This window comes from Salmo salar, chromosome 08 (genome assembly GCF_965601325.2).
Source record: "Salmo salar chromosome 08, fSalSal1, whole genome shotgun sequence".
Lineage (NCBI taxonomy): Eukaryota > Metazoa > Chordata > Actinopteri > Salmoniformes > Salmonidae > Salmo > Salmo salar.
In genome coordinates, this window is record NC_138298.1 from 27,842,490 (window position 1) to 27,857,367 (window position 14,878).

Sequence of the window (14,878 nt, forward strand, 5' to 3'; positions counted from 1 at the left end):
CCTTTCACCTTTCTGCTGATTTGGACCGTTTGTTTACTTCCAAATATACATCAACATGTTCAGGAGGTCCAGCACTACACACATGGGTCATTACAATGTCCATACAATAGATTTGAGACTACAAACTGCTCCAAGTGGATATTGAGGTAGGGTAGTCTTAGCCAGTGAGGAGGAAATGGCGACAGAAACGGATGCAGCTCTGTTCTCTCTTAATGAACCAGATTGGTCGAGGAGGTTTTGAGTGACAGCTAGTTGAACCACTGAAAATAACAACTTCACTTCCCTTTTTTGAGACCCATATAGTAGAGTCTGATGTACTATCTTCATGTTGACTCTGGTAAACAGGAAGCTACAACGTCAGGAAACAAGTAGGACTTTTATTAATATATTAATACAAACAAATACAACATTTGTGTGCATGAGTTTGAGACAAAGAGAGAGAGAGACAGAGACAGAGGAGGAAGTTCTGTGCACTGTAGTCTACTGTATGTGTTACAGCATGTTGTCATGGTGATTTTAAAACACTTTCTCACAAACCCAGTTGAGTTTGCTGCCACATGACATGTCATTCCATGCCTTTAGAGGACTCTGATCTTTGTGTATCTCAGCACAGTCCTCGTCCCCATTAGGACCTGCATTATCAGGCTGTTTGGCATACCAGTACCTACAGGGTTAAAAACAGTCAGATATCATGGTTAATACCAGTACCTACAGGGTTAACAACAGTCAGATATCATGGTTAATACCAGTACCTACAGGGTTAAAAACAGTCAGATATCATGGTTCATACCAGTACCTACAGGGTTAAAAACAGTCAGATTTCATGGTTAATACCAGTACCTACAGGGTTAAAAACAGTCAGATATCATGGTTAATACCAGTACCTACAGGGTTAAAACAATCAGATATCATGGTGAATACCAGTAGCTACAGGGTTAAAAACAGTCAAACATCAGTTACAACATCATAATACTAAATAATATGTAGACATTTGTCATCTGATAGTTAACTGTTGACTGCTATCATCAATATCAGTAACCTGCATAGAAAAAGGTTGAATGGAGCCTTATTGACAGATTAGTTATCATCTCTCACCTTGTGGTCAGTGGGGTGTCGTCTACCCATTTCCAGGTCCCCTCATTAACAGAGTCAGTCAGACCAATCCAGACTCTCCTCTTGAGGTTGAAGAGAAACTCCTGTTGTTCATAAAGATAAATATAGAGATGTATTGGTTTGATCATATCTACCCCTGCACACTCATCCCTCTCCCTCTGCCTCTCACCTGTTCCTTATCACTGTTTATGATCACCAGGTCTGCTCCTCTCTTCAGACAGTCCTCTCTGCTCTCCTTCCAGGTTTTAGACTCAGTAGACAGGAAGTACCAACTGGATTCAAACTTCTGCCAGCCTTCCGGACAGGTTTGAAAATATTGATGAAAATACGAATTTCCTTCAATTTATCACACTGGACACTTAATGAAAGAACACAGACTCATGATCAGTTGTGTATTGTTAATGATAATTTATTACTGTAGGTTTACTCACCGAGATTGGTAAGCCTCCCGCTAAGAAAATCTCTCTCAGTCTGTAGCTTGTCTCTCTCTTTAGTGATGGTGTTGTAACTGGTCTGTAGCTGGTCTCTCACAATAGTCAGGGTGTTGTAACTGGTCTGTAGCTGGTCTCTCTCTTTAGTGATGGTGTTGTAACTGGTCTGTAGCTGGTCTCTCTCTTTAGTCAGGGTGTTGTAACTGGTCTGTAGCTGGTCTCTCTCTTTAGTCAGAGTGTTGTAACTGGTCTGTAGCTGGTCTCTCTCTTTAGTCAGGGTGTTGTAACTGGTCTGTAGCTGGTCTCTCTCTTTAGTCAGGTTGTTGTAGCTGGTCTGTAGCTCTTCTATCTCTGCAGATGAGTTGGTCTTATAGGCTAAGAAGCTCTTAGAGACCCCATCATCTGTTATAACAACAACCAAGTGTATCAATAAAATAGATAATCTGGTGAATTGTAGGTGAATGCTGGTGAATTGTAGGAATTGTAATTTAAGACTTACAGTAGACAGACTGGCCTATGATCCCAGCCAGTAGAACACACAGCAGCCCCAGACACACTGCAACAACTCTGGAGGATCTGTTCCCTGAGCTATCAGGCTCTGTGGACACAGGTACTGTACATAGCATCATCAATGAGACACAATCACACTTTTAAAGTTATGTTTTCTCAACCCATCTCTCTTCCTGTTGGTGGGGACTTGTGGTTGTTAAAGATACAGCTTCACACATTAACAGGAGATATAGTGACCAGTTACAGTTATCTCCTAGCCTTGCTAACGTTAGCCAGCTATCTGATGTTAGTAGAATTTATATGTTTAGGACATTCGTAACGTATTGTACATTTTGCAAATTCGTAACATATACAAATTGTAATTCGTAACATGTCATACAAAATGTAATTCGTAACATAATAGAAATTGTAATTTATAACATACAAAATGGATCATGGACATCCACAAATTGATACATGTCATATTAAACCTATCATATTACACTAAATGGAGTGACTCGGATTTACGTACATAATAATAAAAAATGCATTGAGACCAGGTTGGAAATACACAGTGGCGATTTGCATTGGACTTTATGAACATGGAAATGAATGTTTCAGCAGTTAGTATACATCCTAAAATACAGAGCCTCAAACATTTCAGAACATTTAACCTCTAGTCTTAAAGGAACAACGTTTCATGTATCCTTTTCCACAAGTATATCAATTCAAAAGCTTTCCCTTGTGAAGTAAGACCTATATTTGGAAGACACAATGTATTCCGTTTTTGAATATTTAATAATCTGTTTGTTACAGTTTATTTTACTCAGTTGAATTTTGAAGCCTTGGAGCGTAGGGCATCGGCCTTCCTCATCACATTAACATAGGCACAATTGTTTATGCAGCAAGTGGAAGGATAATAACCATTAGTTTAAACTTACATGTGTGTGTCTCTATGACTACAGTGTACTTACCAGTGTTCTGAGATTCAGGTTGTTTATCTATGATCCTGTTCACTGTATCCTGTCCACAGCTCTTCCTGTCCACATTAGCATAAATCTCCTCAGACTGCTCCGTATAAAGGTTCATTCTAATTGCCCCCTTAAAGTATACTTTGGTACTTTATGTATCTACACACAGTACAACAGACAGTATATTATGTTGCATATCCTGTTAAACAGCTGCTTTAGTTTAACAGTCTGTTGTGTCTGAGAACGTACAGTGTTATAGATGTAGGGAGGACTTCACACCTCATACATCCTGTTAAACTGCTGCTTTAGTTTAACAGTCTGTTGTGTCTGAGAACGTACAGTGTTATAGATGTAGGGAGGACTTCACACCTTAACCCTTTGTGTCACCAACCCCGGTGCTCTAAAATGAATGTGAAGAATAGGGAGAAAGAGCTGATGCTGATAACATTGTAGTGTAATACAGAAAATCCCCATCAATTGGATGAGTCACTATTATGTAGGTGGATGGAAATTATCCAAACATTATTTGAATATAATAATAATAAACTACATTAGTCAATCTGACTACATTATCATGTGAATGCTATAGGCCCAGAATGGTATCCAGAGGGAATATAGCCAAGGTTGCAAGCCTTGCGTCACCACTCGGAATACTATAAAATGCACGTGTCTAGGTTTACCGTTATGCAATTATTAAGAGGCTGAGGAACAAGGAGCTAATATTTTGCAATCAATGTCTAGCATTCAATTATTCAGTTAACCTCAGAGATGCACAGTTAGATACCAAGCATATATGCTATGTGCTTTTGGAAAGTATTCAGACCACTCAACATTTTCTTAACCAGTGGTTTGAGCAGACAACAACCTCCAGGAAGAGACACAATAGCAGATAGACACCATGATGAGTGTGTAGGTATGTAGCAGACAGGTCCACTGGTGTATGGTACATTGTGTTGCTGTTGGTAACCTACATGTTGTCCCTTGTACAGTGAAGGTTGTGAGTCATTCTCACCTTTTATTAGCATTGATTTTGTGTGAGTGTGTGTGTTTCCTCTCAGTAATGTTCTGCCCTCTGTGTGTGTCCAGGTCACACTGTTTTAAGTATCCAATCACATTCAATTAGGAAGCTGGTAGACCTTGTTAAAGAACTTTGTTCCTTCATTTATTAATCTGTGCTTTGTTATTCTTAATATTAAAGTGATAAGCATAGGCTAATAATTGGTCACGCTTTTTTTGCAAAATCACATGACATGTTTCTAATAAAAATAAAGAAGAATCATTTTCCAGAGTACAGTATGTCTACATACTCTCCTCTAAATCTAAACATTTACATTTACGTCATTTAGCAGACGCTCTTATCCAGAGCGACTTACAAATTGGTGCATTCACCTTATGATATCCAGTGGAACAAGCACTTTACAATAGTACATCTATATATTTTCGGTGGGGGGGGGGGGGTTTAGAAGGATTACTTTATCCTATCCCAGGTATTCCTTAAAGAGGTGGGGTTTCAGGTGTCTACGGAAGGTGGTGATTGACTCCGCTGTCCTGGCGTCGTGAGGGAGCTTGTTCCACCATTGGGGTGCCAGAGCAGCGAACAGTTTTGACTGGGCTGAGCGGGAACTGTGCTTCCGCAGAGGTAGGGGGGCCAGCAGGCCAGAGGTGGATGAACGCAGTGCCCTTGTTTGGGTGTAGGGCCTGATCAGAGCCTGAAGGTACGAAGGTGCCGTTCCCCTCACAGCTCCGTAGGCAAGCAACATGGTCTTGTAGCAGATGCGAGCTTCAACTGGAAGCCAGTGTGGAGGAGCAGGGTGACGTGAGAGAACTTGGGAAGGTTGAACACCAGACGGGCTGCGGCATTCTGGATGAGTTGTAGGGGTTTAATGGCACAGGCAGGGAGCCCCGCCAACAGGGAGTTGCAGTAATCCAGACGGGAGATGACAAGTGCCTGGATTAGGACCTGCGCCGCTTCCTGTGTAAGGCAGGGTCGTACTCTGCGAATGTTGTATAGCATGAACCTACAGGATCGGGTCACCGCCTTGATGTTAGCGGAGAACGACAGGGTGTTGTCCACGGTCACGCCAAGGCTCTTAGCACTCTGGGAGGAGGACACAATGGAGTTGTCCACCGTGATGGCGAGATCATGGAAAGGGCAGTCCTTCCCCGGGAGGAAGAGCAGCTCCGTCTTGCCGAGGTTCAGCTTGAGGTGGTGATCCGTCATCCACACTGATATGTCTGCCAGACATGCAGAGATGCGATTCGCCACCTGGTTATCAGAAGGGGGAAAGGAGAAGATTAATTGTGTGTCGTCTGCGTAGCAATGATAGGAGAGACCATGTGAGGATATGACAGAGCCAAGTGACTTGGTGCATAGCGAGAATAGGAGAGGGCCTAGAACTGAGCCCTGGGGGACACCAGTGGTGAGAGCACGTGGTGCGGAGATGGATTCTCGCCACGCCACCTGGTAGGAGCGACCTGTCAGATAGGACGCAATCCAAGAGTGAGCCGCGCCGGAGATACCCAACTCGGAGAGGGTGGAGAGGAGGATCTGATGGTTCACAGTATAAACACAACAATTATTTGTCTTATTTTTTCTCTCTCTTCCTCATTCTCTTAATTTTCTTCTTCCTCCTCTATGTCTCTCTCTGACACTAAGGCTCTATCTCAATTAGTCTCCCCTCTCCTCCTAGCTCCTCACCTCCTCATATCTCCTCCTATCTCCTCTCCTCTGATCTCCTCTCGTCCTATACTCTTATCTCCTCTCCTCCTGTCTCCTCTCCTCTTATCTCCTCTCCTCCATATCACTGAATGCAACCGTCAACATAGTAATTACTACCAGCTAGCAAATGTTAGTAGAATTCAAATGTTTAGGATATTCCGTAGCATATTGTATGTTTTTGCAAATTCGTAACATATCATACACATTGTAATTTGTAACATATCATACAAAATGGATGACGGGCATCCACAAATTGATACATACCATATGAAAGGTAATGTATCATATTCAAATGGAGTGTCTCTGATTTACATACAGAATAATACGAAATGTTTTGAGACTAGGTTGGAAATACAGAGTGGCGAGTTACAGTACATACTGTAGGACTTTATCAGCATAGTAATTACTAGACTCCAAGAAAAACACTGAGAGTGAGAGTTTCCAATCATGTTCTTAAAAATATATGTTTTGACTCATGGATGTCATTCCATGAGAACTGTAGATGTATCATAGAAGCCAAGTACTAATTGCATTTGAAAATGTAATGCTAAGAGAGAGATACATTTTTTTTTGATAATGGTATGCTCATCTTTGACAGTGTCTTTAATGCTGTAAAACCATAGGACTAGATGACCCTGTAAAGACATGGAATGATTACAATTGTGGAAAATATCAAAACTGGATCTGTGAGAAAGTGATGTAACATCAACCTACTATGACAACGTCCTCTCTCTCTCTCTCTCTCTCTCTCTCTCTCTTTCTCTCTCTCTCCCTCTCTCCCTCTCTTCCACCCCCCTCAGCCCCTCTCTCTCGCTCTCTCTCTCTCTCTCTCTGTCATGTTGATGGTGGAATACAGTGCTGAATGGTTAAGTGATGATTCCACCTAGTGGTTAAAGTGAGAGAGGAAGTCACCATAGAGGTGAAATAGCGGTATGATAGACTTACCTATGGGCTCTTTCTCAACTAATATTTCCTCAATTCCTCCTCACATCCTCTCTCCTCCCCTCCTACTCAGAACTCATTGGAGAATACAATCCTAGGTGAGCGACCTTGGACCTTCTGCTCTAATAGGGTTGAGTGTGTGTTACCCGAGTACTGGTCTCCTGTTCCACTCCTGGTCCATCCTCTCCTCCATCTTAACTCTGTCAAACTTGACCTTCTTGTTCATATCTGGCTCAGCATAGATTACCTTTGACATCTTTAACAATGCCTGGGTCTTTCTTTCTATGTAGGTCTACTATACATTAAGTCTCTGCTTCTAGAATTAATGTGGTGGTCTTCCAACATGGCCACATGGAGGCGTTGTACGACAACTGCAAGCCCTCTACATGTTAAGTCTCTGCTTCCAGTGATATCTCTGTCTCTGAGTGATCTGTGTGTCTCTGTCTGTGTGACTACTGTAGGTGTTAACTCTAGGGAAGTATCATAAATATAACACGGGTAGTTGTTGCTATGCTAATACAAAAAATATAACAAGTTTGCCTTCTTGTGTCCGTGCTTGTGTATGTGTGTATGTGTATGTATGTATGCTATTTGTAATGATGGACAGGACACTATTATACCAGGAAGATATAGATCATAGAGGGGAAGTGGAGAACAAAGGCTAGCTGTTAACATATATTAAATATCATATGTAACAGCCTCACGATAATTCAGGGAGTTTCCAGAACTCCACATTCCTTTCACCTTTCTGCTGATTTGGACCCTCTGTTTACTACCAAATATACATCAACATGTTCAGGAGGTCCAGGACTACAAACATGGGTCCTTATAATGTCCATTTAATAGATTTGACACTATAAACAGATCCAAGTAGATATTGAATGTGGGTAGTCTTAACCAGTGAGGATGAGATGACAACAGTAACTCCTCTACATTTACCCTTTAGCCATTTTTTAAAATGTTTTTTATTTAAAAAACGTATTTAACTAGGTAAGTAAGTTAAGAACAAGTTACAATGACAGCCTACCCCAGCCAAACCTTCCCCTAACCCGGACGACGCTGGGCCAATTGTGCGCCACCCTATGGGACTACCGATCATGGTCTGTTGTTATACAGCCTGGGATTAAACACAGGTCTGTAGTGACGGCTGTTGCACTTCAATGCAGTGCTTTAGACCACTGTGCCACTCAGCCCCCCAATTTAGCAGACGCTCTTATCCAGAGTGACTTACAAAAGCAATTATGTTTAAGTGCCTTGCTCAAGGGCACATCGACAGATTTTTCACTTTGTCGGCTCAGGAATTCTAACCAGCAACCTTTCTGTTACTGGCCTAGCAATCTTAACTGCTAGATGTCCTGCAGCCCTCTCTCTTCATGAGCCTGATTGGTCGAGGAGATTTTGAGTGACAGCTGGTTGAATGACTGAAAAGATCCACTTCATTTCCCTCTTTTGGGACCAATATGTGGGAACAACAATCATATATGAGCATTTCATATTGTGCTTATATATAACTTCACAACAAAGACTGACTGTCAAAGATTATTAGGAGATCACACAACAGCCCCAGACACACTGCAGCAACTCCAGAGGGTCTCTTCCACCACTGAAAATGTACTGTATCACAAATTATTAAAGCTAAATCTTTGGTAATGTGTTGTACTGTATCATCCAGGAATGGGACACAAAGGTCTAGTACTACAGGGTAATCTCACCTGTTTAATGTGTGTGTGTGTGTGTGTGTGTGTAATTTGTGTGTGTGTGTGTGTGTGTGTGTGTGTGTTCGTGCAATCTTACCTGAAGCAACAATTCCATCTCTTCGACTGGGCTTGAAGGCATTTATGTTGGAATATAATTGGCCATCAATGTCTGTGTTCTTCATTGCATCAGGCTCATCATCTTCAAATCTATCTGGGATTTCATAGACTCCCTCTGACATCTTAACACACTTGTGATCAAGAACAGTAACTTCTACTTCTAACCTAAACTCTAATATACGTCTGTAGCTGTGTCTTCTCCCTGCATTGTCCTGTGTTTGTGTGACTTTAGGTAGTGAAACTCTTTATCAGTCAACCACAGTGAATGATACATTGTGAAATCAACACAACACTGGCCACCATGTGACTTCCACCAGTCTTAGTGTGATAATATAATACATGATGTGACTCCCACCAGTCTTAGTGTGATAATATAATACATGATATGACTCCCACCAGTCTTAGTTTGATAATATACTACATGATATGACTCCCACCAGCCTTAGTGTGATAATATACTACATGATATGACTCCCACCAGTCTTAGTTTATAATATACTTCACGATATGACTCCCATCAGCCTTAGTTTGATAATATAATACATTATATGACTCCCACCAGCCTTAGTTTGATAATATAACACATTATATGACTCCCACCAGCCTTAGTTTGATAATATAATACATGATATGACTCCCACCAGCCTTAGTTTGATAATAAACTACATTGAATGACTATATATCATGCTATATGATGTACGTGTGAATTCACAGGGTCTGAATTTTGGATGTGCTAAAATAAATTGGGATCCTGTTAATTGACATATACACTACATATATCCTGACTGAGTTTACAGCACCACCAGCCTTCAAATGGAGAACACATTATGGCTCCCTACGGTGGTGTAGGGAGAAGTGTCCCCTAGATGCTGGTCTTAGGTTGGTTTTACATTTCCACCACTAATGGTTAAGGTTAAGATTGGGGGAGGGAAAGCTGATCCTAGATCTGTACCAAGGGGAAACTTCCCCCCGAAGTGTGACCGGCCACCGATGACCACATAGGATTCTTTGTTCTATCGATGCTGACTATGAAGAGTTACTCAGAATGAAAAAGCAGAAGTTCTGACAATATCTCCATAGTTTCAGTTTTAAGAGAATAGAAAGAAGAATAAAAACCCTTCACATGTATTATGATAAAACGTTCATATTTCCACCCTGACTTTCAATACAACATAACATATACATACTGGTTACATCTAATGACACAACTCTCTCTGCACTGACTCCACTGTTCCACATGACATCTTCCTACATGAACTATTATACAACTCTATAGCTCTACTCTGTTCCACAGGAGGAGAGAAAGCATCACACAGATCCTTAGATACAGGGACAGAGTCAAAGGTGGTCCCTCTGGTGGATATAGTACTAACTACAGTTACAGCTGTAGTGTTGGTGACAGAGACCTGGGTGGATGTAGTACTAACTACAGGTACAGCTGTAGTGTTGGTGACAGAGACCTGGGTGTATGTAGTACTAACTACAGGTACAGCTGTAGTGTTGGTGACAGAGACCTGGGTGGATGTAGTACTAACTACAGGTACAGCTGTACTGTTGGTGACGGAGACCCGGGTGGATGTAGTACTAACTACAGGTACAGCTGTAGTGTTGGTGACAGAGACCTGGGTGGATGTTGTACTAACTACAGGTACAGCTGTAGTGTTGGTGACAGAGACCTGGGTGGATGTTGTACTAACTACAGGTACAGCTGTAGTGTTGGTGACAGAGACCTGGGTGGATGTAGTACTAACTACAGGTAAAGATGTAGTGTTGGTGACAGAGACCTGGGTGGATGTAGTACTAACTACAGGTACAGTTGTAGTGTTGGTGACAGAGACCTGGGTGGATGCAGTACTAACTACAGGTACAGCTGTAGTGTTGGTGACAGAGACCTGCGCCCTTTTCCCCAAAAGCATATTAAGGCTAAGTTAATCTTAGAACAATAGGATGCTATGGTAATAATAATGGACTTAGCCTTAAGAATGGAAACCTGTCCCTGGGCTGTAGAGCTCACAACCACTCCAACAGAGTCCTTCACTGAGCCCAGACACACACCCACGTTGCCTGCGCTGTCCACCACCATCAGTTCTACCTTCTTTGAAAAGCAGGTGTTGCTGTTGGCCACCTGGGTCATGTTATCGGCCCTGGGGCCCACCACGTAGAAGTGTTGAGGGTCCCGTTGCCCTGGCATAGGGTGACACAGACGATGCCCGTTCTGTTGATACCGTCGGTGAGGTTGGCAGAGAGCTGCCAGTTTGAGGAGCTGCATGCTAACGGGCAGTTGGAGGAAACCACTGAGGTATTTTAAGAACTGAAGACTGTGTCCAAGATGTCTTCCCGTTGTTTTCAAGCTATTCACATTCTTATACGCAGGTTCATGGACATCCATATCTGGGTTGCATCCAGTTTACACAGCCCAACATCACATGCGCACAAGCACTCAGTGTGCACAGGGAGCAGCGCAAGCAGCAACGACGTCATCCAAAAACATGGCAGACATTGGATGAATAATCGGCCTCAGCGACAATTATTTGAATGATACAATGGATGTTTTTTCTGCGCAAAGGTGATGACTAAAGAGTCTTATTAGGTCATTTTCTAATCTGAATTGTCTGTGTGGCCGTGTGTGGGAGATGTTTTATGGGGCCGGGCATCCGTTTAACTGCAGTACCGAAACAAAACTGTAGGAGCAATCGATCCCTGGCCCCTTGGAGGAGATGCCTGGTAGCCCGTTGTGGGGAGTGGTAAAATCTGTCACCTGGAGGGAGGAAGGGAGGGAAGAAGAAGGGAGGAAGAGGGAAGAGGGGATAGAGAGAGAGAGAGCTAATGTAGCTGAAAACAACTGGTATCTTACAGCAACCAATTCCTTTCAAATCAGTGACTGTGAGGGAGAGAGGATATGAGAAAGGGATGCCATTGTAGAGTTTTGAAACAAGACCTTTACTTTACTGACAACGGACAGGGTAACATCTGTTCCTGACGAGGTGCTGGTGGGCGCCATGAGGCTCACCGTACCGTTGGCCCCACCGCCCCCAGTCACCATGGAGATGATGGCAGGGAAGGAAGAAGTGAATCTGCGATTGTTGGTGGCTTGGACGGTAAAGGTTCCTCCATTTTTGTTGGCCGTTTCTACGTTGAAGGGGACTAAAATGGGGCTTAGACTCTGATGGGTTAAACCTCTTACATCTAGACGTTCCGCTAGAGGAACACCTGCTCCAATATCCAATGATAGGCGTGGCTCGAATTACAAATTCCTAAAAAATCCCAAAACTTAAATTTTTCAAACATATGACTATTTTACACCATTACATCTAGACGTTCCGCTAGCGGAACACCTGCTCCAATATCCAATGATAGGCGTGGCGCGAATGACAAATTCCTCAAAAATACAAAAACTTCAATTTTTCAAACATATGACTATTTCACAGCATTTTAAAGACAAGACTCTCCTTTATCTAACCACACTGTCCGATTTCAAAAAGGCTTTGCAGCGAAAGCAAAACATTAGATTATGTCAGCAGAGTACCCAGCCAGAAATAATCAGACACCCATTTTTCAAGCTAGCATATAATGTCACAAAAACCCAGAAGACAGCTAAATGCAGCACTAACCTTTGATGATCTTCATCAGATGACATACCTAGGACATTATGTTATACAATACATGCATGTTTTGTTCAATCAAGTTCATATTTATATCAAAAAACAGCTTTTTACATTAGCATGTGACGTTCAGAACTAGCGAACTAGCAAACTTCCGGGGAATTTACTAACAATTTACTAAATTACTCACGATAAACGTTCACAAAAAGCATAACAATTATTTTAAGAATTATAGATACAGAACTCCTCTATGCACTCGATATGTCCGATTTTAAAATAGCTTTTTGGTGAAAGCACATTTTGCAATATTCTAAGTACATAGCCCAGCCATCACGGGCTAGCTATTTAGACACCCGGCAAGTTTAGCCTTCACCAAAATCAGATTTGTTCATATCTGGTTCAGCATAGATGACCTTTGACATCTTTAACAATGCCTGGGTCTTTCTTTCTATGCAGGTAAACTATACATTAAGTCTCTGCTTCTTGTGATATCTCTGTCTCTGAGTGATCTGTGTGTCTCTGTCTGTGGGACTGCTGTAGGTTTTAACTCTAGGGAAGTATCAACATGATGACATGGGTAGTTGTGTCTATGCTAATACAAAAAATATAACAAGTTTGCATACTTGTGTGCGTACCTGTGTGCAAGTGCGCATGTGAGAGATTGTTTCAGTGGTTATTGTTAAAATATTTTCTGCAGCACAATATAAATCATTCCATGTCTCTACATGGTCATCTTGTCCAGAGTATATCTCAACACAGTCCTCCTGCCCAGGGAATGGGATTTGCTATTTGTGATGATGGACAGGACACTATCATACCAGGAAGATATAGAGGGGAAGTGGAGAACAAAGGCTAGCTGCTAACATATATTAAATATCATATGAAACAGCCCCAAGATAATTCAGAGAGTTTCCAGAACTCCCCCTTCCTTTCACTTTTCTGCTGATTTGGACCCTCTGTTTACTCCCAAATATACATCAACATGTTCAGGAGGTCCAGGACTACAAACATGGGTCATTACAATGTCCATACAATAGATTTGACACTACAAACTGCTCCAAGTGGATATTGAGGGTGGGTAGTCTTAACCAATGAGGAGGAGATGGCGACAGAAACGGACGCAGCTCTGTTCTCTCTTAATGAACCTGATTAGTGGAGGAGGTTTTGAGTGACAGCTGGTTGAACAACTGAAAATAACAACTTCACTTCCCTCTTTTGAGACCCATATAGCAGAGTCTGATGTACTATCTTCATGTTGTCTCTGGTAAACAGGAAGCTACAATATCAGGAAACAAGTAGGACTTTTATTAATATATTAATACAAACAAATACAACATTTGTGTGCATGAGTTTGAGACAAAGAGAGAGAGAGACAGAGACAGAGGAGGAAGTTCTGTGCACTGTAGTCTACTGTATGTGTTACAGCATGTTGCCATGGTGATTTTAAAACACTTTCTCACAAACCCAGTTGAGTTTGCTGCCACATGACATGTCATTCCATGCCTTTAGAGGACTCTGATTTTTGTGTATCTCAGCACAGTCCTCGTCCCCATTAGGACCTGCATTATCAGGCTGTTTGGCATACCAGTACCTACAGGGTTAAAAAAAGTCAGATATCATGGTTAATACCAGTACCTACAGGGTTAAAAACAGTCAGATATCACGGTTAATACCAGTACCTACAGGGTTAAAAACAGTCAGATATCACGGTTAATACCAGTACCTACAGGGTTAAAAACAGTCAGATATCATGATTAATACCAGTACCTACAGGGTTAACAACAGTCAGATATCATGGTTAATACCAGTACCTACAGGGTTAAAAACAGTCAGATATCATGGTTAATACCAGTACCTACAGGGTTAACAACAGTCAGATATCATTGTTAATACCAGTACCTACAGGGTTAACAACAGTCAGATATCATGGTTAATACCAGTACCTACAGGGTTAACAACAGTCAGATATCATGGTTAATACCAGTACCTACCTTGTTAATACAAGTACCTACAGGATTAACAACAATAAGACATCACAGTTATAACATCATAATACTAAATAATATGTAGACATTTGTCATCTGATAGTTAACTGTGTTGACTGCTATCATCAATATCAGTAACCTGCATAGAAAAAGGTTGAAAGGAGCCTTATTGACAGATTAGTTATCATCTCTCACCCTGTGGTCAGTGGGGTGCCGTCCACCCATTTCCAGGTCCCCTCATTAACAGAGTCAGTCAGACAAATCCAGACTCTCTTCTTGAGGTTGAAGAGAAATGTCTGTTGTTGAGAAAGATAAATAAACAGATGTTTATGTTTGATCTTGTTAAGGTTGAAAAGAAATGTCTGTTGTTGAGAAAGATGTTGTTAACTGAAATGGTCTATATGTGTAAAATAAAACACATTACTGACCAAGGAATGTTAGTCCAGAACCCCATCCAGCTCTCTGTCTCTGACACCTGTTCCTGTTCTCTGTTAATGATCACCAGAGGCCTCATCAACCGCAGATAGACACACATCTGTGTGTAAACCATGCGCAGCATCATTTCCACGCAAAGTCTGAGATTTATATGGACGTTTGCTTGAATTTACGCACAGACATGACCATTTGTAGGAACAGTGAGTTCCAAGTGGTGGAACAAGGGAACTGCTTGTCAAGCATGGGGAAAATATATGTTGAAATTGTGTGAGTAATAATGTAGTTCTACTTCCATTGTGAATTAATGCAACAGATCTTGACAGACTATATATAATTTCACCACATCAGTGCATTTGTTACGATAATCATCAATATAA

The 14,878-nt window shown here is 41.6% G+C and overlaps 1 protein-coding gene and 1 long non-coding RNA gene across 3 annotated transcripts; both read right to left on the bottom strand.

The window, feature by feature from the left end:
* Positions 1 to 357: 357 nt before the first annotated feature.
* On the bottom strand, positions 358 to 8,700 carry LOC123733390 (uncharacterized). Of its 2 annotated transcripts, none has more exons than XM_082978531.1 (7): positions 8,460 to 8,700; positions 3,008 to 5,270; positions 2,044 to 2,142; positions 1,545 to 1,946; positions 1,283 to 1,407; positions 1,096 to 1,196; positions 358 to 664 (listed from the first exon to the last, which is right to left on the bottom strand). In XM_082978531.1, exons 2-7 carry the CDS (start codon positions 3,120 to 3,122, stop codon positions 517 to 519), a joined length of 990 nt encoding a protein of 329 aa, XP_082834657.1. In that variant the 5' UTR covers positions 3,123 to 5,270; positions 8,460 to 8,700; the 3' UTR covers positions 358 to 516. The 2 variants fall into 2 exon arrangements, with proteins under 2 accessions (XP_082834657.1, XP_045568755.2); XM_045712799.2 differs by having other exon boundaries at positions 2,044 to 2,157.
* A 4,665-nt stretch (positions 8,701 to 13,365) lies between these two features.
* LOC123733389 (uncharacterized) lies at positions 13,366 to 14,358 on the bottom strand. The gene is made up of 2 exons (XR_006763756.2): positions 14,262 to 14,358; positions 13,366 to 13,672 (listed from the first exon to the last, which is right to left on the bottom strand). It is a non-coding gene; the product is annotated as an uncharacterized LOC123733389 (long non-coding RNA).
* Positions 14,359 to 14,878: the final 520 nt, after the last annotated feature.

What these genes read in the sequence shown, in the direction of transcription:
- LOC123733390 (XM_045712799.2), bottom strand. Translation starts at nt 3,122, where the DNA reads ATGAACCTTTATACGGAGCAGTCTGAGGAGATTTATGCTAATGTGGAC. An exon ending in CATAGGCCAGTCTGTCTACT is followed by an intron (nt 1,947 to 2,043) that starts GTAAGTCTTAAA and finishes TTGTTATAACAG; the next exon opens with ATGATGGGGTCTCTAAGAGC. An exon ending in CGGGAGGCTTACCAATCTCG is followed by an intron (nt 1,408 to 1,544) that starts GTGAGTAAACCT and finishes CCTGTCCGGAAG; the next exon opens with GCTGGCAGAAGTTTGAATCC.